Genomic DNA, 24613 nt, shown 5'->3' with positions numbered 1-24613 from the left:
TCGGTGCCTGACATGTTTTTAAGACAAAGTGCCTTTTCGTCGCTCAAACCATGGAGACTTGGGTGCGGCAGGCGTTATGGGGCATTGCTGTGTGGGGATTACAGTGCTTGGCACACACATAATTTAAAGCAAAACTGTAATCTGAACTTTTAGATGATATTTACATGAGACTATGAACTTAGTTTTGATAAATTTGAGATGACCGGAAAGTACGAAAGTGAGTGCATATTCGAACCTTATAAAATAGTGTCGTGTACTGGCCTGCTCTTTATAACTGTATATGGGCCTGAGCTTTTGAAGCCAGCTTCATCTTGTATTCGTGTATATATTTTTTTGCTTTGTTACTTGCCTGCCGACTATTATTATAATATGATGCCTCGGTTCCTCGTGAGCACAAAGAATTAAGTCGCATGATGTAGGCTGTTCAAAATTACGTGCCAAATGCAGAGTGGCTTCACATGAGAAGTGGGAAATGGTTCGCCATGGCAACTGAGAATGGTGGTCTTGTGCTACTAGTGCATACCGCTGAATTGTGCACCCTCTGGGGATTGAGGCATGCCCCGCGGTGCCTTTGCACGGGTATTCACTTGTCTCCCCTTTCCACTTGCCACGGTTGTCGGCGGTGGTGCTCCACTGGTGGTAGTTTGCGATTGGGGCACTCGCGTTGCCTGCGGCAGCTCGCCACTGTTTCCAGAGCGGGTGTGTGGGAGATCTCTCCGGGACAGCACTGGGAATGTACATGTTTTCTTCTCGTCTGCTGGCCCCTTTGTGTGTCGGACTTGAGGTCGCGCGACTACAGTGCGTTTGCACGTTTGACGAGTGTGTACCTTGTGTTGATCCTTTCCGGACGCTAAGCCGAAGAGTGGTGCCTAGTGCTCGCATGCGGTCATACTGGGCCAAAGCACACTGATCGGAGGCCCAAGCCAATGGAGATTGCTGAAGCTCTAGTGAGCGGGACCTTTGGTTATCGCGCGATCAAGCACCATACGGTGTGTTACGGGAAGCCATCCTCCCGCAGTGACTAAAGCCCCTCAATGTTGAAAAACATCGCCAACCACTTCCCTCCTCCTCCGTTATACTCTCCCGCTCGATGCAGCCTCGTCGGGTCTATGTCGGGTCTGCCATAGCAGATGACGGCTAACGCACCACCAGGGGAAATCTGCGGAAAACTTTGTTAGAGCCCTGCGGAGCAGTTTTTGACGCGAGATTTTGCTTTGTCAGTTGGCAGCTGGCCTTAAGGGCGGTTAAAACACGTTGGCGGGCTAGTTGGTTAGAATCTATGATAGAGGGTATAAGCGCAACTGAACGAGGATGTAGAAAGAAACAGATACACAGAGACAGTGCTTTACTTTCAACTTCAACTTTCAAGGGGGGACCCTGCGCCTGAAAACATTTTTTAAAATTCTCGATTGATTTTGATGAAACTTGCCCGAGTCCATGTATTTCATTGTACTAGTTTTTAATATACATCCAGTTTTCTTGCAGAGTAAAGAACTTTCCAGAAATTGAGGAAATTCAGCTTTATTGCATAATTTGCTTGGAGGTGATCTATCTACCAAACTGTAGAGGCCATAATAAATATTGACATACGAAAATTATGTGGAACTAACAAAGAGTGCAAATTAGCAAGTATGGTGTTCTAACCCAGTTTTATATCAAATGAGAACATTGCAAACTTCAGTGAGAGAAATCAATCTAACTGCTCCGAAAAACATTTTTTATTTTCTAATAAATGCAACAACATTATTTTCTATATTTGCACTCTACTGTGCTTTGCCTTTCAGGGAAAAAAAATTACAATGATAGCCCAAGTATAAGCAGAGATAATGCACCTCCAATGCAGCATCATCATCAAGATTGTGGTTTTGAGAAAACAAAAAACATTTCACAACTGATATATCGGAAGAAAGTTTGAAAAATGGCACCAAAAGCCATCGGTAGGCACTAGGCATAATTCATGGCCGTTTCGCCGTTGCCGGATGAAAACATAGCACGTACTGCGAGTATGTTCACTTCAAAAGAAATATTACGCGTTTTGGGGTCTTCAGTTCCCCGTGAGCTCCATCCTAACACAACTTCACTGCAGATCTCGCAAACCACAGCCAGTTTAGTAGCGAGACCGTAATCCTGATCGCTCCGCACCAGCTACGCAGAACCACCGCAAGTATTGCACGAGAAAACGCCGAGATTGTTCACTGCTGCAAGTCCGATGGCAACGTACGAAGCAGTGGGCTTTGTGATCAAGACTATTGCACTATCAGTGGTCGGATCTTCAACAAAATGCCGAATCTTTCGCTCCGTGGCCATCGTAGATGCAATCTTGTTGAACGTAGATTGCTCATGTGCTCATATCTTGTCCACTTCCTCTTCAGGTATGACAGCCGTGTTCAATTTTTATGTGAATTTAACTGGCACGTGGATATGCGTGATCCAGCAGAGCAGTTTAGGCATCGACGCTCGGCGGTGGTACGACTTAAGTGGTGAGCTGCGAGTATCCTGTGCCAACTGCAACGGCGGAATCGCTTTTGGAAGTTTATTACAAGTTTCCACACGTAACGATTTACGGAACGAAACTTTGTAGGACCTCCAGTATATCCAGCGTCGCAGTCAGGAGACTAAGACAAAATTGCGGCTGTTTTCGTCGTTTGAGTGCTCGTGGCCCTTGGAGCCAATCATCACTTGCCATCTTGGTCGTGTGCTCAGAGTGGCCAATAGTAGCATGCGCAGTGGATTTCTTTGCTGTTGTTTTTTTCGTGAGCGCTGCACCGCCAATGCTGTCAACCGACGAATAAAGAAAGCCAGAAACGTGAGCTTTGGAATGATACCTACATGGCGCTGGCAGAGAGCGTAGTTATAGAGTTATGCGCGACGAAAATCGGGCGTGATTTGTCCCCAATTTTAAGGGCAACGGTTGCAGATTCACATCTTTAGGTCATGATAACGGTAGAACTACACGGTATTTTGTAGCCAAATTTCGGAGGTAGGTGCGAAAACGCTTCAGAAACGCTCAAATTAAAAATCTAAAATTAGAATTTTTGGCTGATTTTCGGTCCCAAAGACCCTGGCCCCCCTTAATACAGTTGAAACTCGATTTAATGAATTAATGATCATGCTCGGATTATTTAGTTCAATCGGGAAGTTCTTAAAAGTGAGAAAGCACCTTTTTGGTCCTTCAAAATCTAAAATTGTAACGTAGTGACACTCAAAGGGCTACCGCAGCATTGCATTTGCTGCTAACTGTCACATTTCTTGCGTTCCAGTTGTGACAGTTAAAGACTTAGTTAAATTGGGTTTTTATTAATTGAGTTTTCTTAATTCTGGTTGATGACAGCATTGAACCCTATGGGTACCTGCCAGGGAATGGAACTTTCTTCGTTAGATCAGGAAGTTCATAAAATCGGATTTTGTTAGATCGAGTTTTAACTGTAATGCCGTGTTGGAGTAGTGCAAAGAAATAAAGAAAAATACCATTATTTAAAAGCATAAAGCATTAGCAAGTTGAGAGTTCATGTTTCTGAAGCACGACGCATGCTCGTGGTGTGCTCAAACGCACGTAATTACCAGAGCTTCAAGTTTTGACTGCGTGAAAATATGTGAGCGTGGCTTCGTAGGTTCAATTACATATCTGCAGAATACTTTGGTTCAGCTAGTTCGTGAAAGATTCCAACTGTCTTGGATCAGCAATGCGGAGCAACTGGGCTGCTTCTGCTCTGCGCCTTTTACAGATGTGTGTAGCTGATGCACAGGTTCTGGCGGCCATGAGCAACGTTTTCACACTTAAACAGTATTGATAATGTAAACACAGTACCAGTAGTTTTCATCATACATGAAATCGTTTTTATTAATTTTATTAACTCAGAGTTCATTTAGCAGCACATGCCCAACTCTTGGCCTTCAACAGCATCAGGCTGTGTGTGTGAGGGGAGGGGGATGTAATACAGTAAAACCTTGTTAATTCACATTTCGTGGGACTGGAAAAATGTGTCCGAATAATTCCAAATGTTGGAATTATCGAGGGTATCAAGAGAACACTACGAGGAGAAAGTGGCGGTGTAAGCGGACAGAGAGCTCCAAATGAGGAGAGACAAGGTGCGGGTCTTGGAGGCTACGTGCCCGGTTGACAGTAGTTGCCATAGAAGGGACCAGGGGGCGCGGGTGTGGCGGTGAGAGGGGAGGGAAGAGAGACGAGTGGCGTGAAGTGTGTGTGGTGTGGCGTGCCTGGATGGACAGCATGTAGACAGCGTGGGGCAAGACTCGTAGAGTAGAGTAATAAAGTGAATGTTTGCGATGAACAGGTCGGCCTGTCGTCGTTTGTAATGACACAAAACAAGTGCTTACTATATCAATAAGCTTTTAGTATTTACTGAATGAATCCGTAAATTCTGTTTCTGTTTAGCACAATAGTAGTGCGGAAGCTGCAATTTTTGTCATCTTGTGACTGATTAGCACTCTCAGTGGCAAGGGTCCTGCGATGTCCTTAATAGGGCAGCTGCGGTGCAAGGCTCGGCTGCATTTTTTTAAGCAACGTTCACTAGCACGCACACATCCCAATTAATTTTTCGCCAGTGAGCTAGGCCGTGATCTTGTAGCAGTGCTTTCCACTTCTATGCCACTCTTTTAATTCACTGTTCACACTTGGATGATCCAATTGATAATGTGGGTGAAGCGTCACTCTGACCACTGACGAAGTGCGAAAAGTGTGAAAATTTAATTGAGATTGGCATTACTACGAAATCATGACCCTGGTTGACAATGGATTGTCTGCGTGCATGGCATGTGTACGCGCTCACACACACACACACACACAGAGACCCTGATGGGACTGATGGAATTTGTCGAATTGTCTAGCAGGTCGCATTAAACAAAGTGCAGAAATAATAGCAATACCCACCGCTGATTCATTTGGCAGCATTTGCCTTATTCTAACCACCCCAAATGAAACGTGCAGCCACTTTATATGTGTCCATAATAGTAAACTAATGTAGAAATGACATTAAAGCTCCTAAAGAAAGCAGAAATCTAATGTGCACCTGATTTTATTACAAAAAGAAAATGTTGCACAATGGCAGCTTACCTCAAATCAGCTTTGCCGTGTTTTTTTTTTTTCAAGTCAGCTTCACCACTATACATCTCTGGTATGCAGCAAAGCATGTAAACATTGTGAAAGCGGTTTAATTTGGTGTACAGTTGCATTGCGTAGGCAATTTTCGGCCCAAGTTTCTTTTTAAAAAGGCACGGGTTAGAATCTGGTAAGTACCGTAATCAAACATTGTGAGCTATGCTTATTGCTTTGAAATCTTCCTACCACTAGCCAAAAGTAGGCGTTTTTGACGAGAGATGAAGTGTGCTGAACGCATTCACTGTCCCTTAAGGTCTGCCGAAACAGACGGTTCCACTAAAGGGGCTGCTATCTCATAGGGGTCAGACGCAAGCATCTTGACTGATAAAGTTCAAAATATCCGACGAAGGTCAACTTTGGGATCGAAATAATGAAAGATGGGGCTCATAGAAATGCATAGGTGCTGAGATTGAACTAACCAGAAAGCATAATTAACTGGAGTTGAATTAACCCCAGTCTACAGTGTGTGTGTGTGTGTGTGTGTGTGTGTGTGTGTGTGTGTGTGTGTGTGTGTGTGTGTGTGTGTGCATTTATGCAAGTTACCCCCTTTTTTATTATGCTAGTAACCATGAAAAAAAAATTGCTTTAACAAATGGTTCATATGCTCATTCTGCTTGTGTGAAACGTTTCCAGCTCTAAGCGTGCATTGCAGAGATGTTGGAACTGGTTCGCAGTGTCATGTGCATATCTGTTGAAGGAGCTGCTAGCCTGAAGCTGAGCTTGCATGCACCAACTTTTCACAGGCCTACAACAATTTTGACCTAGACTTGCTGCCGTCATCCAGCCAAGGCAATGGGCGCAGCCGAATATGAGTTGCTGGCAAGTAAACCATGAGTGTGCAAAAATGGGGGTCGTTTTCTTGTTTTTTAGACAATGTGATTGAGACTGACCTTCTTTACAAGTGGTATGGGGGAGGGGGGGGGGGTAGAGGCATGGTATAACCTATCCTGGCAAAATGCAGTTAAAATTAAATCTTCAGAAGTTCCTTGCTTAGCACTGTGGTTATCGAAAAATAGTGCTAGCGATTATGCGGGAGTAATTATGTATGGTATGAAGGTATATCAATGGCCTTTAATGTGTGAACGTAAAATTCTCCTTTGTTGATTTGGGTTTGCGTCTCGTCTTGTCCAATACATGCATTATTCTGTTACATCCACATTCATTATATCACAGGAATTTGCTGCATGTTGCGATTTGGACGAGCTGTGGAGCTCCACTGCAATTGTGTTGAGGTCAGTAGTGAACGAACAAGGCAGAGAGGAACAATTATCGCCAGGGTCATCACTTTGGTAAACACTGCAATGCAGCTGCGATGTATTGGATGTTTTACTTTGATCACCCCAGTCTGATTTTTAACGTACATGTGCGGGACTTGTGTGGGAGAGTAGGTGCATTTGCATTTTTGTTAAGCAGTGTGGTGTGGGAGACTCCACTGAAACAATCGGTGAAGAGACAAATGGCACTTTTGAGTATGACCTGTATGCCTACACTCATCGCAATCATGATGGATGATTACTTTGCTGGCTGGCTCACTTGCAGTGAGTTAATTGGTAGATGGGCTTTGTCATAAATAGCTCGCTTCATGTAGGGATGTGTGTGAACACTGTGAGAGAATTGACCAGCTCTTGGCTCTTTTGGAGGATTTTCATGCGAATTCCCCGGACAGATCATTTTTTTTCTGCAGCCTTGCATGCGTAAAAAAAAATGTTTAAACAAGATAAGGAGTGTAGCAGAGTTAGTCATTAAAGTTTTCATTGCACGTTCAATAAGTCAATATAGGACAACTTGGACATTTTTTCCAAGTTGCGTGAAATTTGAATGAGGAATCTTTGAATTGAAGTTCAGTTGCATAAGACAAGCAAATGGTTACCTATGAAATTCAATGCACATATGAATGAGGTGTGATAGGTGCATTTGAGCTCTTTAACATTTGACAGTTGGTTTTGTTGAGAGGTTAAAAAGTGGGTGCCAAAGGCAGCAAGTTCCATTCCACAGCTGCCAGCAGGATGGGTAACTTAGAAAGTGTCTGTTATGTTTTGAATTGGCACCTTGATTAGGCCAGAAGGTACAAAGGGAAGAGGGGCTTCTACTTTTGTTGCCAGATTGAAGACGCATCTTTGTCTTCAATTTGGCAAGTGGATGTCCACATTTGTCTTCTACACGGGGCATGCATCTCTTTGAAGCAGCACATTCTAGATAGGCGGTGTTCTACCCAAGTCTTGGACTCTCATTTGAGGCCTACAAACTGACTACATGACTACTAACTCAGCTGATGTGGTCAGGCTTTGGTGGCACCAAACTGAGCACTGGCTGCAATAAGAAGCCACTACTATTTTAAAATTGCAGACAGTCTGGTATCAAGATTTGGAACACCTGGCTTTAAAATGCCCAGCTGCCTGAGGCATCTCTCAAACACACTTCAGTATATATTGAATGGTCTTGTACACAGCATTTTTGGTGCGATGGGGAATTTCAGGGCCCACGGTAGTGAGCACTCCATGTGGCGGCGGAAGTGGTGCCCAGGTGTCGATAACGGCACAGCAGGCAGTGACTGTGTGCCCTGATCACCATCACCACCACCACCACCACCACCACCATGGGGGTGGAGCTCACCCAGCAGCATCCACCTTGGGCCAACAACCACCTACCTTGGCCTTCCACCCAGCTGCCTTCCCCATTCATGCTCAGGTAAGCACTTATATGCAGTGTACCGTGGTACAATAGAAAGCGAGGGTTGTTTATGAAAGAATCAAAAGGACAGGCCATCCCAACTTTTGTGATCCTGATGTTGCTGTGGGGAGCAATTTTCCTTCACAGTGTACTTCTGACCAATTGGTTTGCTGGATGTTTTAAACAATGGAATGCACAACAAATGCAAAAAATGAAATTGACAGGAAAAGTGGGCAACTACAGTTTAGTTTATTTAACCAGTGAAAGTATAGATGAGACTGCATGCAGTTTAAAGGCCAACTGGGAGGAATTTTTGGACCACATAAAAAAAAGCCCAGATTTATATAGTGTAGATATAGAGTAGCCTTCATGCAAAATTTTCAATTCTAGATACAGGTGGGCACATCATAATAAGCCGACAAGAACAGATGTTGGCTTACATGAAATGACTGTTAGCCCGGAATATTCAGAACCACACTGCAGTGCCTGTTCCAAGATCTGGTGGTGCTTGTGGTACTGATATTTGAAGCCATGAGCCAAGATCTGCAATATATCCTCTAACCGCCACATGCTTGCGTTGTCTGCTAGAGTGCTCTTCAAAAACTGTTAATGAGGGCATTAGACAATTACCAGCACTGCAGCTTTGCCATACCACTCGTTTAGAAACAATTTGGCAAAACGTGACCTTTTGCTTCGAGTTGGCCTTCAATGCAGTAAACTTGTCATTCACAATAAATTCTTCTGGAAGAAATGCTCATAGAAAAGTGTGGGAATGGTGCTTCACTGGTTTTGCGTTCTAGTGGTCTCAGCTGTAACTCCCTGTGGTTGCCTTGGAAATTGATTTGTGACAGTACATGCTATAAATCGTGCATCTATAATAGTATGAGGGGATTTCACAGCCTACTAATGTGTGTTCACAAGATTCAGATGCTGCCACACACCCATAGCTTTTATTTTTTGAATCCTATCTGTAGCACAGATCATCACCGATGTGTAGTAACTTGCTCAGTGACTTTCAGCTTGCCAAGCAGCCCAGGTGTAGCCCATGCCAGTGAGAGGCCCAACAAATGGGGATTATTGATGGGGGCAGTGTTATGTACGAGTAACCTCGGTGACCTTAGGTGGACCTCAACTGGCAGACGGAGAGCAACCATGACACGGCTCTGACGCTGGCGTGTGCGGGTGGCCACGAGGACCTGGTGAGCCTGCTGTTGAACAGGGGAGCCCACTTGGAGCACCGCGACAAGAAGGGCTTCACACCACTCATGCTGGCTGCTACAGCAGGTCATGCAGGTGTTGTCGACATCCTTCTCTCACATGGTGCTGACCTGGAGGCTCAGTCAGAGCGCACAAAGGACACCGCCCTTTCACTTGCCTGCTCAGGGGGACGCTACGAGGTATGACCCCCACTTGTGGGGCACACTTCCGACGGCTTCGTTGTGTCATTAAGTTGTTCTTCCTGACTTCTTAGAAGGAAAGTGTGTAAATCGGGACAAAAGAGAAAAACTGCTTACTGGCAGCCGATGATAACATGCTGATGATAACATACTGACGATAACATGATTATCTAAGAAACTGATTTCTCTGCCAAGCAGGGTAATCGAAGGCGTGACAATGCAGAAAGGTAATATGCTTCTAAGATTCAAACCTTCTAGCCGTCTTCCTGCCTAGCTTCTGAGGAAGCGTAGGGACATGAAGGCATGGATATTGTTGTGCAGTCAGAAGCAGGATTTGCTCTGATTATGATGATAGGCTAGGCTGTCCGGAAACTTAAGTTCAGGGAAAAACATAAGCGTGCAGAAAAAGAAAAAAAAATCTGAGAGAGTCGATAAGTCTAATAGACATGTCGTGTCGCGTCTACCTTATCTGTCTCTGTGCTTAGTATTCTTTAGTGCATTTATGTATTTCTACTAGTAGTCATGGTAATAAACTTCATTGACGGGCAAGAGGATTTGAAATTAATCTTTTTTCAGTGAGTAGCCCTTAGTCCAGCGCTGCTGTGACCTACACGGAACTATAGGGATGACCATACTATGGCTTAGGGAAAGCTTGTATTTCTTCAGCTAGTTAAACTAAAAGTGAAAAATACAAATTAAATAAGGCAAAGTTAGCTTTGATGGAGTTGTCGATATCCACCAGCAATTAAGTGCAGAGAATGATTCTTGGGAATTATTTGGTTTTGGAAGTTTTATCACGTGCATATATTGTTGAACAATAATATAATTAACGTCAGTCTAGCATTCATGCATGCATGTGACAATCAATGATTTGGGTGCCACCTAGGTGGTGGAGATTCTGCTGGCCCGTGGCGCCAACAAGGAGCATCGCAATGTGTCTGACTACACGCCACTGAGTCTGGCTGCATCTGGAGGCTATGTGAACATCATAAAGCTTCTCCTGCAGCACGGTGCTGAGATCAACTCTCGCACGGGCAGCAAGCTGGGCATCTCGCCTCTCATGCTGGCCGCCATGAATGGTCATGTGGCTGCTGTGCGTCTCCTACTAGACAACGGTAGTGACATCAACGCACAGATTGAAACAAACAAGAACACAGCCCTAACCCTGGCATGTTTCCAAGGTCGCCAGGAGGTGGTGGCACTGCTGGTGGACCGTAAGGCCAATGTGGAGCACCGTGCCAAGGTGAGATTTTACTGCTGAGCCGTGTGCACCATTATTGTTGCCATCTTTGTTAATCTGTGCGAGGGCTCATGCCATACTGTGCCAATCATGCAAGAGCAGTAGCCAATCCTAAGATGGTCCTGGAACACCATTGTTCCCCCCGTTTCATTCCATCATCTTTTGGCACAAAAATGCGAAGTGCAAGAGCAGACATCAGCGACAACAAATTACAATGCAGCTGCATTGGCAGACAGAACTCAGCGTGCGCTGTTAGCACTGTTAGCACCACAGTGCACTCCGGCCTGCTCACCGAGTAGTCAGTGAGTGATATGAGACTTCCAGGAATGACATGCTACCCCGTAGAAGCCATTAATAATTACTTGAAGTCCACGAAACGCACAACCGACGCATGCTCAACATGGGCACAGGTACCGTATTTACACGATTGTAAGTCGACTCGAATGTAAGTCCAGCCCCCCATATCGCGTGACAAGAAAAAAGAAAGCATACCTGAGGACGCATTCGATAACGAAAATTTTTTAGTAGCTGACATGGTCACTTCACTACTCGTCTTCACTAGTGCTGCCATCGTCATCGCTGCTATGGTCCCACAGCGCGTCGTCGTCCAGCGAAATTTCACATTTGGCAACCGACCGCATCACGACATCTTGTGGAACAGCAGCCCACGCCAAATGCACCCAACCACACGCAGCTGTCAGGGAGGCTCTTTTGACAGGCCCGGTTGGCGTAATTTTGCGGCCTTCTGCCGCCAGCCACTCGTACTCACAGCGGAGCAGGTCCTTAAAAGGCGAAGATCCGGGCTTGTTTCATGACCATGTCGCACTTGACTGCCAGGGACCGATCACGCATTTCAGCGACGTACGCCGCAAGGTTAGCCTACAGCTCCGGAAAGCGTCCAGACTTCGGCACGTGGGAAATTCCTCACTTGCTGTCACAGGTGAAAATTTCGCTTCGCTGCAGTCGCCACTCTCGCACCACCTGTTCAGAAGTATCGAACTTGCGGCCCGCTGTGCAGTGATTTGTTTCTTCGGCGTAAAGGATGGCAGCCCTCTTGAATGCTGCTGTGAACGAGTGCCGAATGATTAGTGGGCCTGGAGCATTCATGACGACTGAGGAAGCATAGAAGTAGCACGTAGCTGGCAGTCAAGTGGAACACGTCAAACCAATGCCTTTCGTCAAACTATAAAGAAAGCTAAGCGCAACAGGCAAAGAGAAACCCGCGAGCAGTGCTCTTCCATGAACTACCGATACTCCCCGCAAGCGCCGCCATTCTGAGGGTGCCGCCGCGAATGGAAGAGCGGTGCTTCCATCAACTATCGACACCCCCTCGTAAGTGTTGTGTGCACTGTAAAACTCTCAAAAATGTTGAAAAACCCTTCCGAAAAGCGAACAAACACGTGGGATAGAGAAAAGCTACGGGTAGAGCCATAGAGCAAACATAAAATTGAAACTACGTTGGAGCTCCCGTTGGGTCTTGCTTTTTTTGGCAGTGCCATGTTTTGGTTTCGATCGTAAGTCGACCCCCCCCCCCCCACACACTTCAGAATTTCAAATTTTAAAAAAGTGCTCGACTTACAATCGTGTAAATACTGTACACAAATCGACCAGCGAAAGGCCCGGCCCCCTTTCAAAACATTTCCAGAGGCGTGCGGCAGAGGGCAGATTGTCATACTTGTGTTAGGTTTTTTTTTTTTCAGGCGAGCAAGGTTAGTTTAGTCTTAGAACCTCATGAGGATTGTCTGATGCAAAGATCTGGCAATGCAATGATATGATGCAATGATACACTGGCAAATTGTAATTTTGTTTCTGGAGTGATGGGGAAACAGGCATGCCAATCATTTTTTAGTTTCTTGTGAGTGCTAGATGCCAAGATAAATAAGCTGGACGGGGAGCCCTTGTAGAAGCAGTGATTTCAGAGTTGTTTTTCACACTGGGGGATATGCTCAGCAATGTCACTTTGAGTTCAGCCTGAATGACCTGGCCTGTCCACTTTGTCTCATCCCGACTCTTTGCTTGAATTTCAGACTGGGCTGACGCCCTTGATGGAGGCTGCATCAGGTGGCTATGTCGAAGTTGGTCGGGTGTTGCTGGACAAAGGAGCAGATGTGAATGCGCCCCCAGTGCCATCATCACGTGACACGGCTCTCACTATTGCCGCTGACAAAGGCCATTACGCCTTCGTTGAGCTCCTCATCAAGCGTGGCGCAGCAATTGATGTCAAGAACAAGAAAGGCAGCTCGCCCCTTTGGCTTGCATGCAATGGCAAGTATTCTAATTTTCTCTCTCTTGTATAGAGGTATCATTTCAGTGTTCATGCACTGTGTTCAGTCAGGACTATGTTCTTGACTTCATATTTTCAAAAGCTGCAAGTGACACAGCAAGTTTGTATACTAGACCTTTCTACTGCTCCTTGGGCATCACCATAACACTCTCTGGGCTGTTGTACTACAGTCGAACCCGGCTATATCGAACTCGCAAAAAAACTCCTATCAGTTCGATATAGAGCATAATTCGATATAAGCCTGCTAAATAATTGGATGTCATAAAAGCACATACGATTTATAAAATTACTTTATTCATTAAACTGGCTTAGTTTCGCACGAAATAGTCCTGCATTTTCTTCTGCTTTGGCAATTTCGCTGCCTGCGACGCACGCGCTTTTCCACATTAAGGAGTCGGAGCAGCTGAGGCCGCAACTTTCTGCATTCGCGCAAAAGCACCGGACTAGTGCGAGCGCACCAATCACTTCGGAGGATGTGGGCCAAGGACCGTCGTTGCTTTCCTCATTGTGCCCACTTTCACTTGTGCTCGGTACGATGTTGTCAATGTAGTCTTCATTTTCGGGCTCTCCCGTGGTCGCGACACATCATTTACGCTCACAAACTCATCCACCGTTGAATCGTCAACAGCTTCCGGAAATTCTGACAGTTCGCTCCAAACTTCGGCAACACTGGCAACAGCTTCGTCGCATTCATCAGAATTTACGGTCATCACCAAGCACGCGGAAGTCGGCACGGCTGAAGCAATTTCAGATTAACCACTCGTACACGGCCGTGCGTACGGGTCGGGCGCCATGGGCACCGGGTCGCGAGTTTGGACGCTTTAGCCCTAATCTCCCCCTTATTCTTCAAGATCGTGCCGAGAGTGCTCCTCGGAATCTTGTGCTCTGCGGGGACATCCGACTTCTCACCGCGTTAGACACGATTTATGATTGCAAGCTTCACGATGAAAGGCAAATTCTGCCGCTTCATCATGGCAACACTGCGGGAGAAGGCCTACAAGGCGCACACAAAAACAGCGAAACAAGTCGCACTTTCGCCATCTTGCATGACGAGGGCACAAGAGCATCTGATTGGCTGTCTGAGCAAGCGCTGTGGGCGGGCCAGGATCATTTTTTGCAGGGGGGGGGGGGGGTTGCCAACGGCTCGTCCGAGGCAGCGCGGTCGGGCGCGGTCACGGTAGGGAGAACGGTTGGATGGAGCCGTGCAGCCGGGTTTTCTCTGCCACCGCGAGGGAAAGCCAACTTCCGGGGGCACTTTCCGCCGCTTGACATTCTATATATCGGGTGTCGCTGCTATTTTTGTTCGATGTAAGCATAATTTTTGCGATATATACTCATTGTAACTATATCGTGTACAGAAATTGTTCGATATACAGTCGAACCTGGCTATATCGAACTCGCAAAAAAACTCCTATCAGTTCGATATAGAGCATAATTCGATATAAGCCTGCTAAATAATTGGATGTCATAAAAGCACATACCATTTATAAAATCACTTTATTGATGAAACTAGCTTAGTTTCGCACGAAATAGTCCTGCATTTTCTTCTGCTTGGGCAATTTCGCTGCGTGCGAGGCACGCACTTCCCCACGTTGTCTAAGGAGTCGGAGCAGCTGAGGCCGCAACATTCCGCATTCGCGCTGAAGCACCGGACTAGTGCGAGCGCACCAATCACTTCGGAGGATGTGGGCCAAAGACGGTCGTTGCTTTCCTCGTAGTGCCCATTTTCACTTGTGCTCATTTTCACTTGTGCTCGGCACGATGTCGGCAATGTAGTCTTCGTTTCCGGGCTCTCCCGTGGTCGCGACACCATCATTTGCGCTCACAAACTCGTCCACCGTTGATTTGTCAACAGCTTCCGGAAATTCTGACAGCTCGCTCCAAACTTCGGCAACAACGACAACGGCTTCATCGCATTAATCAGAATTTACAGTCATCACCGAGCACGTGGAAGTCGGTACGGCTGAAGCTATTTTGTATGAACCACTCGTACACGGCCGTGCGTACGCGTCGGGCGCCACGGGCACTACGGGCACCGGGTCGCGAGTTAGGTCGCTTCAGCCCTAAATTCCCCCTTCAAGATCGTGCCGAGAGTGCACCTCGGAATCTTGTACGTTGCGGGGACATCCTACTTGTCACCGCGTTCGACCCGGTTTATGATTTCGAGCTTCACAATGAAAGGCGAATTCTGCCGCTTCATCACGGCAACACTCCGGGAGAAGGCGCACACAATGAATCAGATAAGCAGCGAGACAACTCGCACTTACGCCATCTTGCACGACGAGGGCACAAGAGCTTCTGATTGGCTGAGCAAGCGCTGCCGCGCTGCGGGCGGCGGGCCAGGATCATTTTTTGTAGGGGGGTGTCGGCGGCTCCGAGGTAGCGCGGTCACGTAGGGAGAGCGGTTGGATGGAGCCGCGCCGCCGGGTTTTCCCGTCACCACGAGGGAAAGTCAACTTCCGGGGGCACTTTCCGCCGCTTGACGTTCGATATATCGGGAGTCGCTACTAGTTTTGTTCGATGTATGCGTAATTTTTGCTATATATACTCATTGTAACTATACCGTGTCCAGAAATTGTTCGATATATGGCATAATTCGATGTAAACGGGTTCGATATAGTCTGGTTCGACTGTATAGAATAATTCGATGTAAACGGGTTCGATAGTCGGGTTCGACTGTACGTGGCAGCGTTATCGCCCGATGGTTCTCGCGAGCTTAGCATGCCCCTCGCGCCAGCCTCGGGCGTTGATCCCAACATAAAGAAAATGGTTGCGATGGACCTGTCCTTTATGCAGGCTGAAGACCTTTGCAAAGTGTTATCGTCCTACCGTGATATTTTCGACTTCTACGATCGCCCTTTAGGCCAGACGCTCGTGGTCAAGCATCGGATTCTTACTGGCGATGCTGCGCCTATTCACCGACGACCGTATCGAGTTTCTGCGTCGGAACGCCGAGTAATTCAAGATGAAGTGAACAAAATGCTCGATAAAAATATCATTGAGCCTTCATCGAGTCCTTGGGCGTCACCTGTGGTGTTGGTTAAGAAGGACGGCACGTGGCGCTTCGGTGTAGACTACCGTCATCTGAACAGCATTCTGAAGAAGGACGTCTACCCGCTCCCACGTATAGACGACGCCCTTGACTGCCTGCACGGTTCCAGCTATTTCTCGTCTATTGATCTTCGTTCGGGATATTGGCAGATTGCTGTTGACGATATGGGCAGAGAAAAAACCGCGTTCATCACACCTGATGGCCTATACCAATTTAAAGTAATGCCATTTGGATTATGCAATGCCCCTGCCACCTTTGAGCGTATGATGGACTCCTTGCTCCAAGGTTTCAAATGGTCCACATGCCTCTGCTACCTCGACGACGTCGTCGTCTTCTCGCCAACGTTCGACACTCACCTTGAGCGTCTCACAACTATACTTGATGTATTATGAAAGGCGAAGCTGCAACTTAACTCGTCCAAATGTCGTTTTGGCCACCGAGTACCAACAAATTACTCTTCTGGCCATCTCATTGACGCTTCCGGAGTACAGCCTGTTCCCGACAAAACTCGCGCTGTCCGAGAGTTTCCGGTTCCGAAGACAGCCGCAGACATTCGAAGTTTTGTAGGGCTGTGCTCATACTTTCGTCGTTTTGTTCGAGATTTTGCGACAATTGCTAGGCCCCTACCTAATCTTTTGAAGAAAGGCGTACAATTCTCGTGGGGTACTGCAGAAGCCGCCGCCTTCTCTCGTCTAGTCACTCTTCCAACCTCACCACCCATTCTCGGCCACTTCGACCCTGATGCCCCTACAGAATTGCGTACAGATGCCAGCGGTCATGGCGTAGGTGCCGTCTTAGCCCAGCGTCAGCGTGGCAAGGATCGCGTTATTGCTTATGCGAGCTGCCTCCTAGCATCATTGGAGCACAACTATTCCATTACGGAATGCGAATGCCTTGCTGTTGTCTGGGCGGTTGCGAAGTTCCGCCCTTACCTTTACGGTCGCCCTTTTTCCGTAGTCACTGACCATCATGCTCTCTGCTGGCTCTCATTGCTAAAAGATCCTACAGGCCGGCTTGGTCGATGGGCTTTGAGGCTACAGGGATTTTCATATTCCATCGTGTACAAGTCTGGCCGCCTGCACCAAGACGCTGACAGTTTGTCGCATTACCCGGTTGACGACTCTGACTCTTCCAATACTGCCAGTGCTTCTTGCGTATTCTCTGTATCCCAGCTGCTTCATTTCGCCGACGAGCAACGCCGTGACGCCTTCGTCAGAGCACTCATCGACCGTTTTGAACACTCTCCGGCTGATGCTGCTCTACGCCTCTTCGTCCTCCACGATGGTACTCTGTACCGTCGTAACCTTCATCCAGACAGCTCCGAGTTCCTGCTTGTAATACCTAAACACCTCCGCTCCACCGTTCTAGAAGAGCTTCACAACGCACCAACGGCAGTACACCTCGGCATACCTCGAACCTATGACCGTGTACGTTGCCGTTTTTTCTGGCTGGGCCTTGCCCGTTGACTACGACGTTACGTCACCGCTTGTGAACGTTGCCAACGATGCAAGAAGCCTTCCCAGCTCCCCGCTGGTTACCTGCAGCCGCTCGACATCCCTGCCGAGCCCTTCCATCGTGTCGGCTTGGACCTTCTCGGCCCATTTCCGGAATCCACATCAAGAAACAAGTGGGTTGCAGTTGCGGCGGACTACACGACCCGCTACGCCGTAACACGTGCTCTTCCGACCAGTTGCGCAACTGATGTTGCGAACTTCCTGCAACATGATATCATTTTGATGCATGGTGCTCCGCGTCAATTGCTTACAGACCGCAGCCGCACCTTTTTGGCCAAAGTCATTGACGACATCATGCGTGCCTGCTCAATACAGCACAAATTTACTACCTCCTACCACCCCCAAACGAACGGCCTCACTGAGCGTTTGAACCGCACCCTTAAAGACATGCTATCCAAATACGTTTCAGACGACCACCGTGACTGGGACCTGACTCTACCTTACATTCCCTTTGCATACAACTCTTCCCATCTCGAAACTGCTGGCTTTTCCCCGTTTTACCTATTGTATGGCTCGAACCGACGCTACCACTGGACACTGTGCTTCCGTCCGCCACAGCTTCAACTAGCGATTATGCCCGTGATGCAATCGCCCATGCTGACCATGCTCGCCAACTTGCGCGTGCTCGTCTACAAGTGTCTCAAGACAAGCAGAAACAACGCTACGACCTCCGTCACCGTGATGTCCATTTTCTGCCCGGCGCCCTCGTGTTGCTTTGGTCACCATCGCGTCAAGTCGGCCTTTGTGAAAAACTGCTTTCCTGTTACACAGGCCCATATCGCGTGATACGCAAAGTGACCGATGTCACCTACGAAATCGCTCTAGCCATGCCCACCACGTCCTCCGCTGTGACAACCAGTGACGTTGTCCACGTTGCCCGACTCAAGCCCTACAACTCTCCATGCACCTTGGATATTTAACAGCATCGTGACGGTGCTTTTGCCATCGGGGGATAATATTACGATATCATGGAGCGATGCTCAAGAGACGAACCGCCCCGAGAACGACGAAGAAGTTTGTTGGTGCCCTTGGCACGAGTGAGTGTCAGCCTGGCTGCCTGGCTCCAGTGTAAATAGCGTGTAAATAGCATCTTTCGTCTGCATCTTTCCACACATAACAATATTATTGCAACCAGAGCCGTAATAATCAAGAAACTGAGGTAAACGCAGGACATGATTAGCGAATCCCCGGGACATTCAAGTACTTGCCAGTTGACGAAAGCACTCCTCAATTAAATTTTGTCACTAGTACTCAACCACTCGTTGCAAAAAACAGCATTGTATTGTATTGTAAGACGAAATAAAATGCTATTTGTTTAGTTATATTTCATTTTTAGAAAAAAGAACTAGTGTATTTACTGAAATAATGATCGCACCACTAAATTTTGTCGTCAAAATTCGGTTTTTTTTATATTTCCCGTGTAATGATTGCACCCCGAACTTGCCGCAATGATATGTCATGTGCCAAGTCTATAGTCGGATACAACTTTAGAAAAACAGGGGGCGTTTACTCCTCCGAGGCGCAGGCACAGGAGCATCCACCATTGGGCGCGCACTCTGGACTAACGTCATCAGCCGGACGGCCGGTGACTCCGCCGACGGAGAAGATGGCCGCCCGCGCTTCGAATTGGGCGAGGTCGCATCAGCTGTGTGCTTCAGCCCCTCGTCAGAGTGAATTCCAGAACTGTTTGCGACGGTCTATCATGCCGGAAATATTACTGCGGGTTTACGATGCCGCATTTGTGCCGCGTGCCTTTATTCTGAGCCGTGATCTGGCGAAGGAACATTGCAGCGAGCATCGCTGGCGCTGCGCTACGCTTTGCCTGTAAACAGGATCCCGTGACGAACACTACGAACACACATCCTGCGTGTTTGTTCCATGTTGTTTTATTTCGCTCCCGAATGAAGTTACGACGAGAAAAGTTTTCCAAAGATTGGTGCCTACTGTTAGCGGCGGGTGTGTTTGTGTGCTCTGTCGCTGCGTTTTTCGTTGGACGGGGTGAAGTGATAGAGCAAAACCATTCTCAGGAGAAATCGGAAGTGTGCGCCCATGAAACAAACGTACGAGTGTCTCAACAGAAAATATTTGCAGAAGAAGCCTTCAGCGCAAAGATTTGTCACCGTCAACATAGCGTGAACGATCATTGTCAGTAGTCAGATAGCCGAGCGTCTAGCGACGGTGTTCGAGCGTTGTGTAGCACCGTCGATTGATCGCTCTCTACCAGTGCTCACTGCACGAGCAAGCTGTAGAATGCGTGCTGTGAAATTGGGAAAACACAAAAGAAAAAAATATAAATTTTATGCGATTTAAAACCAACAGTATTTATTTAAAATAATGAATGAAGCATTTTTGTGCCTTCCTGCCTCGACCGTATTCTCGTCCCAGGTTTGTAATGGTTGTGATAAATGCATTGTTTTATATAAATGCTTTTTCAATAGCAACTGCTTCATTTTAAGCTTGGAAAACGAGTAGTAGATAAGCCGTGTACATGTGAACAAGCGCAAAAGCCTTGCAGAGCTGCTCTTTCTACTTTTGTTGCAATGAAGCTAAAGAGCAGACGACGGGCAGCATTGTAGAAGGCACGGGGTTATTTTTATATCACGATCCGGCATGTGCTGTAGCACATGAGAGCTCTTCTAAACCAGTCATCAAAATACAAACGTGTTTATTTATTCCGAGAATTACGCATTTCAGGAGCACGATTTTTCGAGCGGGACTATTTTAGTCGCGGAGGCAATCGGCTGTCGCGCTTCTGCCATCTGGGCGGGGCCTCCCCTTTTAACGCAACAGCGTTAAGGAGCTCGTGTCGCAGAAAAGCCGGTGTCGTCGGCGTCCGCGGCGTTGGCCGTGAGCGATAAATCACGGCAGGCACTTCATAAATAAAAAGCAACTTCCAAGATGGGCTGGGTGGGAATCGAACCAGGGTCTCCGGAGTGTGAGACGGAGACGTTACCACTGAGCCACGAGTGCGATGCTTCAAAGCGGTACAAAAGCGCCTCTAGTGAACGCGGTGTTGCCTTAGAAACGAGCTGTTTCTAAGGCTCAGGCGTGCGTTGCTCGACGCTCACCGCGTCCGATGCGAGGCGCGTAGTCGCTGCGCCGTAGCCCATTGTCTTACACCCCTTGGCGGGTCGACGGGAACGCTGTCACGTTCCACTCTTGAAGGCGAAGCTTAAGCGTCCTCCAATTTTTTTCTAAAGTTGTATCCGACTATAGCTAATAATGATCGCTCTCACCATCTGTCGACTGCTATGCGAACAACTCTTCAAAACAAACCGAGCGGTCTGCACGCACCAAACATTCTTAAAGGGAAGCTGGAGAGTCTGTCGAATTCAAAAAGACGCTCATATACAGATGCGGGAACCTTGTAAACCATGAAGGTAAAATTTTGGGGGGGATTTTTCACTTAGGAGCGACGCAATCGTCGGTTAAAATTGCGCTGTAGCTCCGCCCACTGTCGAGCGCCGCGCGCTGCTGCTGACGCTGACGATGCGAGCGAAGACCGGAAACCACGGCTTAGTGACGTCAACACTGGTGTTCCGCTCCTTCGCAGTCTCCGCGACCGTGCCTGACCAGGCGTATTTCTGCGTGCGTGCCATCCTAATCTGCTTCGCTCGACCCTACATTCCTTTATTTGTGTGTATATAGGAGTGGTAGTTGACATGCGCAGCATCAATTGAACTTGTAGGCCGATCTTGCCGGCGTTCTGTGGAGCCTACGCTTGCACGAACACCAGCGGCCGCGACGATGTTCCGATGTTCCATTAGTTCCTGCAAGACAAGAAGCTTTCAGCTAAGTGGGAGGCTGCTGTGAAGCGAAACAACTTCAAGCGCTCAAGAACAAGTGTTGTGCTCTAACCACTTCCGTGACGATTACTACCGGAGTTTATCAATAATGCGTGCTTTGGGTTCTCCTAAAGAAAAAATAGTTAGCACGATGAACGGAAGGTTCATGTTTATCGCCCACCCTTGACGCAGGTTTCATCGCCAAGCGCCGTGAATTTTCTATTCGCACGTGTGTTGTGAAACAGCCTGCATGCAGCTACCATAACGCAGTGCAAGCGTAAAGTTTGCATGTGTTGGAAAGCCTTCTCACGCCAAGACGCTGCGCTCCCCCTTCTCTCGCACACATAAGAAACCGACCATCTCACGTAGCCGACGGAATTCGCCAGTTACTAGTAGCGTGCGGATGGCGCGCTCATGAAGGTTCTATACTACACGTGCTACAACAGCCGGTAAACTTTTCCCACGTTTAAACCGTCTGTGTAGATTACCGACAGCTTTGGGGCAGCGCACAAATGCTGAAGATCGCATCCCCGCTTACATTCTACGAGGAGGCATGCAGGAACATAACACTACTGTTGTTTGCCCAGAAACGTACTCACTGGAACACTGAATGCAACTTAGCAAAAGAACATACTCGCCAAAGAATACTTCCAACACAAGGAGATGCTAACACTTCGCCTTCGTTCGCGTGGAAAGCAGTGCTTGCACCATCATTTTTTGCTTCTTGGAGAGGCCGGCTCCTCGCAATTGGCTCGTACATGTAGTATGTACAAGTATGTACGTACGTGTAGTGTGTACAAGTATAAACCCCTTACAAGTGATCTTGCACGCGACAGTGACAGCGCTACAAGCGAGGCGATGGCTGTCGCATTCACTCGTTGTCTGCAAGCCGAACTCCACGCGAGTGACGGCTTTGAGCGATGACTTCCCGGTATGAGGGCAGAAATATACGCGCCGAAACTAGCGTGACACATGCTTTATCAATTTAAGTTGATGTATTTTACTGAATAAGGAGCATAAAATATTTCTGAAGGTCTTGCACTAGGTTCTTATTGCCTGTGTAAAATTCAATAGTTTGCTCGTTCCGTGCGACAAACAGTAGTATATGAGTTACGTACATCCAGTTTCGGCTTCGAACAATTATTTAGTCGCTCATAGCATTTCCAGGTGACGAGCGACGAGTTCTAAATTTCTAGAAACGAGCCATCGAGCGACAACACCGAGCGATTTGTCGAAGCGATGGGCCGTTTTGTCGCTTGAAGCCGTCGCCCGTCACCGTCGCGCGCAAAATCGCTCTCATAGACTTTGGACTTAACGCCGAACTCCTCAGAGAAACGCAAGCTCTCGAAAATTTCCATGACCGTCTCAGCAAAACACCACCAAACTACTTTGCACCATGCTTCGTGTGTAGCAGCAGCAGCAGTCAGTCCGGATGAACACCATTGTTGACGTCGCGAGGTGCCCGACCAATCACAGGCGGAAACGAGGCGCGCGAGCTGGGCGTGTCTGCTGCTGCACTTTTCGTCGAAATAAAATATGTTTGTGCTTTCTTTCGCTCAATTTCGATGCGATATTCGAATTCAGAGGGTTGAAAACCACGGCGTACTGCTCTTCACTCATTTTTTCTGGAAAAGTTTTCAGCTTCCCTTTAAGCAGATGCCCCATTTCATTCCTTTCATCACTTTCTGCACTTCTATGACGAAAAAAAAAAGCTACAGCCAAACTTGCCTTAATTATGTGTGGGCTTTATAATGGTTGTGGTCAACAAAAACAACAAAAGAAGCGCCTTTCGATTCTTCTCGTCTGCACTCATGGGCCCGCAACAAATCATGAGCGGCAACAATAGCAGCCACGTTTACACTGATACGTTAGAAGTGTACCCTATTCATACGCTGACGTTTGGCGGGCGACAGGTCGTTCCCCCTACCCTCTACTTGGTCGGAGCCCACGGGCGACAGGTCATTCACCCTACCTTCTGCTAGGCCGGAGCCCACGGGTGACAGGTCGTTCCCCCTACCTTCTACTAGGCCGGAGCCCACGGGTGACAGGTCATTCACCCGACCTTCTCCCGGATGCATCGAAAAAAGGATTGACTTCTCCTCCTCGTGCTCGGTAATGCAGGAGGAGGGGCCCTCTCTCTGTGCCTGTCACGTGTCATCGACGGAAGCAAGATCCCGCCCACACTTGTAGAAAGCCTATTTAAGAGGCTCCGAAATGTACTTTATACTTTATACTTCATACTTCATGCTGTTCTTATTTTCTTTCAACTACCTTTGAATAAACGGTGCAAGTTTCGCGCTAACAAATCTTCTCGCCCCTGCTTGGTCGCCGTGATCTACCGGATGCCTGCAGCCCGCCAACAACGCCACGCTACCCAATAAGTAATGTCTGTCGAGCTTCGATAGGCAGGCGCCGCTACTTCTTGGCAGCAGTACGGTGCGCTACCCTGGAGTACGCAACACCCCTCAGATACAATTTTCTCATTCCTTTCTTTAGCATGAAACAAGCGTTGTGAGGTTTCTGGAATGGTATTTAAACAGTCCATGTCAATTTAGTATTTGCCTTTAGTGTCCCTTTAAAGAGGGCGCAAGAATGCAGTTTGGCATGTGCTCGCAGATCCTATAATATTTTGCCCCAGTCTTTACAACTTTGTTATGTCGAGGTTCGATTGTATTGCAACCTTTGCACAGGCTTGCAGCTAGTGTACATGTGAATTATGCTACTGAATTTCGGACTTTCATGCTCAACTGGTAAAGGAAAAGGCTATTACTGTGTAGTGTTTATTCTCTCTGAACTTTACCTAACGATCTTGCATCTTTTTGGGGGGGGGGGTTAATGGCTAGGTTGCATATTTGACACCTGTGGCCTTCAGATTAGCTGCAATCACGAACGATAATCACTGTGCCCCAACTTTCCTTGCTTCGTGGCACCCATGCACTTTGCTTTGCATCTGTGCTCACAATGCCCTTTTGTTTGCTGTAGGTGGCTACTTGGATGTGGTGCAACTACTGGTGGCGGCGCAGGCTGACATAGACAGCATGGACAACCGGCGGGTGTCGTGCCTGATGGCGGCGTTTCGGCGAGGTCACGTGAAGGCGGCCAAGTGGCTGGTGAAGCAGGTCGCCCAGTTCCCCTCGGATCAGGAAATGGCCCGCTTCATGGCCACTTTGGGGCCGGATTCACGGGATCTCCTTCGCAAATGTCATCAGTGCACTGAGGTGATCCATGCTGCGAAGGAACGCCAGGCAGCCGAGGCCAACAAGTGTGCCTCCTCTCTGCTTGAGGAGCTCGACCTTGAGCGCTCGCGTGAGGAGAGCCGCCGGGCTGCAGCTGCCCGCCGGCGGGAGCGAAAACGCCGCAAGAAGAAGGAAAAACAGGAACAGGTTGGGTGGACTTTTTACTTCTGTCCATCTCACATGCTCAATCCATCCAATTCATTGTTTGGCTCTGGTGAAACTCTCAATAACCCTTCCTGCTGAATTATGTAAATTTTGCTACAATGCAATTGAATGTGTACTGTGCTTAAAAACTTCTTTTAGGCACAACCGCCAA

The 24613-nt window shown here is 47.7% G+C and overlaps 1 protein-coding gene across 14 annotated transcripts in view; it reads left to right on the top strand.

Moving 5' to 3' along the window:
* Positions 1-24613, top strand: part of mask (multiple ankyrin repeats single KH domain) — a 214186-nt gene that overhangs the window by 79365 nt on the left and 110208 nt on the right. For 13 of the 14 annotated variants that reach the window (XM_075684659.1, XM_075684624.1, XM_075684584.1 and 10 more), the window contains 5 exons: positions 7596-7807; positions 8911-9186; positions 10073-10429; positions 12454-12691; positions 24044-24444. In XM_075684659.1, the coding sequence (XP_075540774.1) occupies positions 7596-7807; positions 8911-9186; positions 10073-10429; positions 12454-12691; positions 24044-24444 (1484 nt within the window). The remainder of the gene's footprint in view (positions 1-7595; positions 7808-8910; positions 9187-10072; positions 10430-12453; positions 12692-24043; positions 24445-24613) is intronic. The other variant, XM_075684577.1, reaches the window with a different exon arrangement.

Source organism: Dermacentor variabilis, chromosome 1 (genome assembly GCF_050947875.1).
Source record: "Dermacentor variabilis isolate Ectoservices chromosome 1, ASM5094787v1, whole genome shotgun sequence".
Lineage (NCBI taxonomy): Eukaryota > Metazoa > Arthropoda > Arachnida > Ixodida > Ixodidae > Dermacentor > Dermacentor variabilis.
This window is presented reverse-complemented; position numbering and strand designations above follow the sequence as displayed.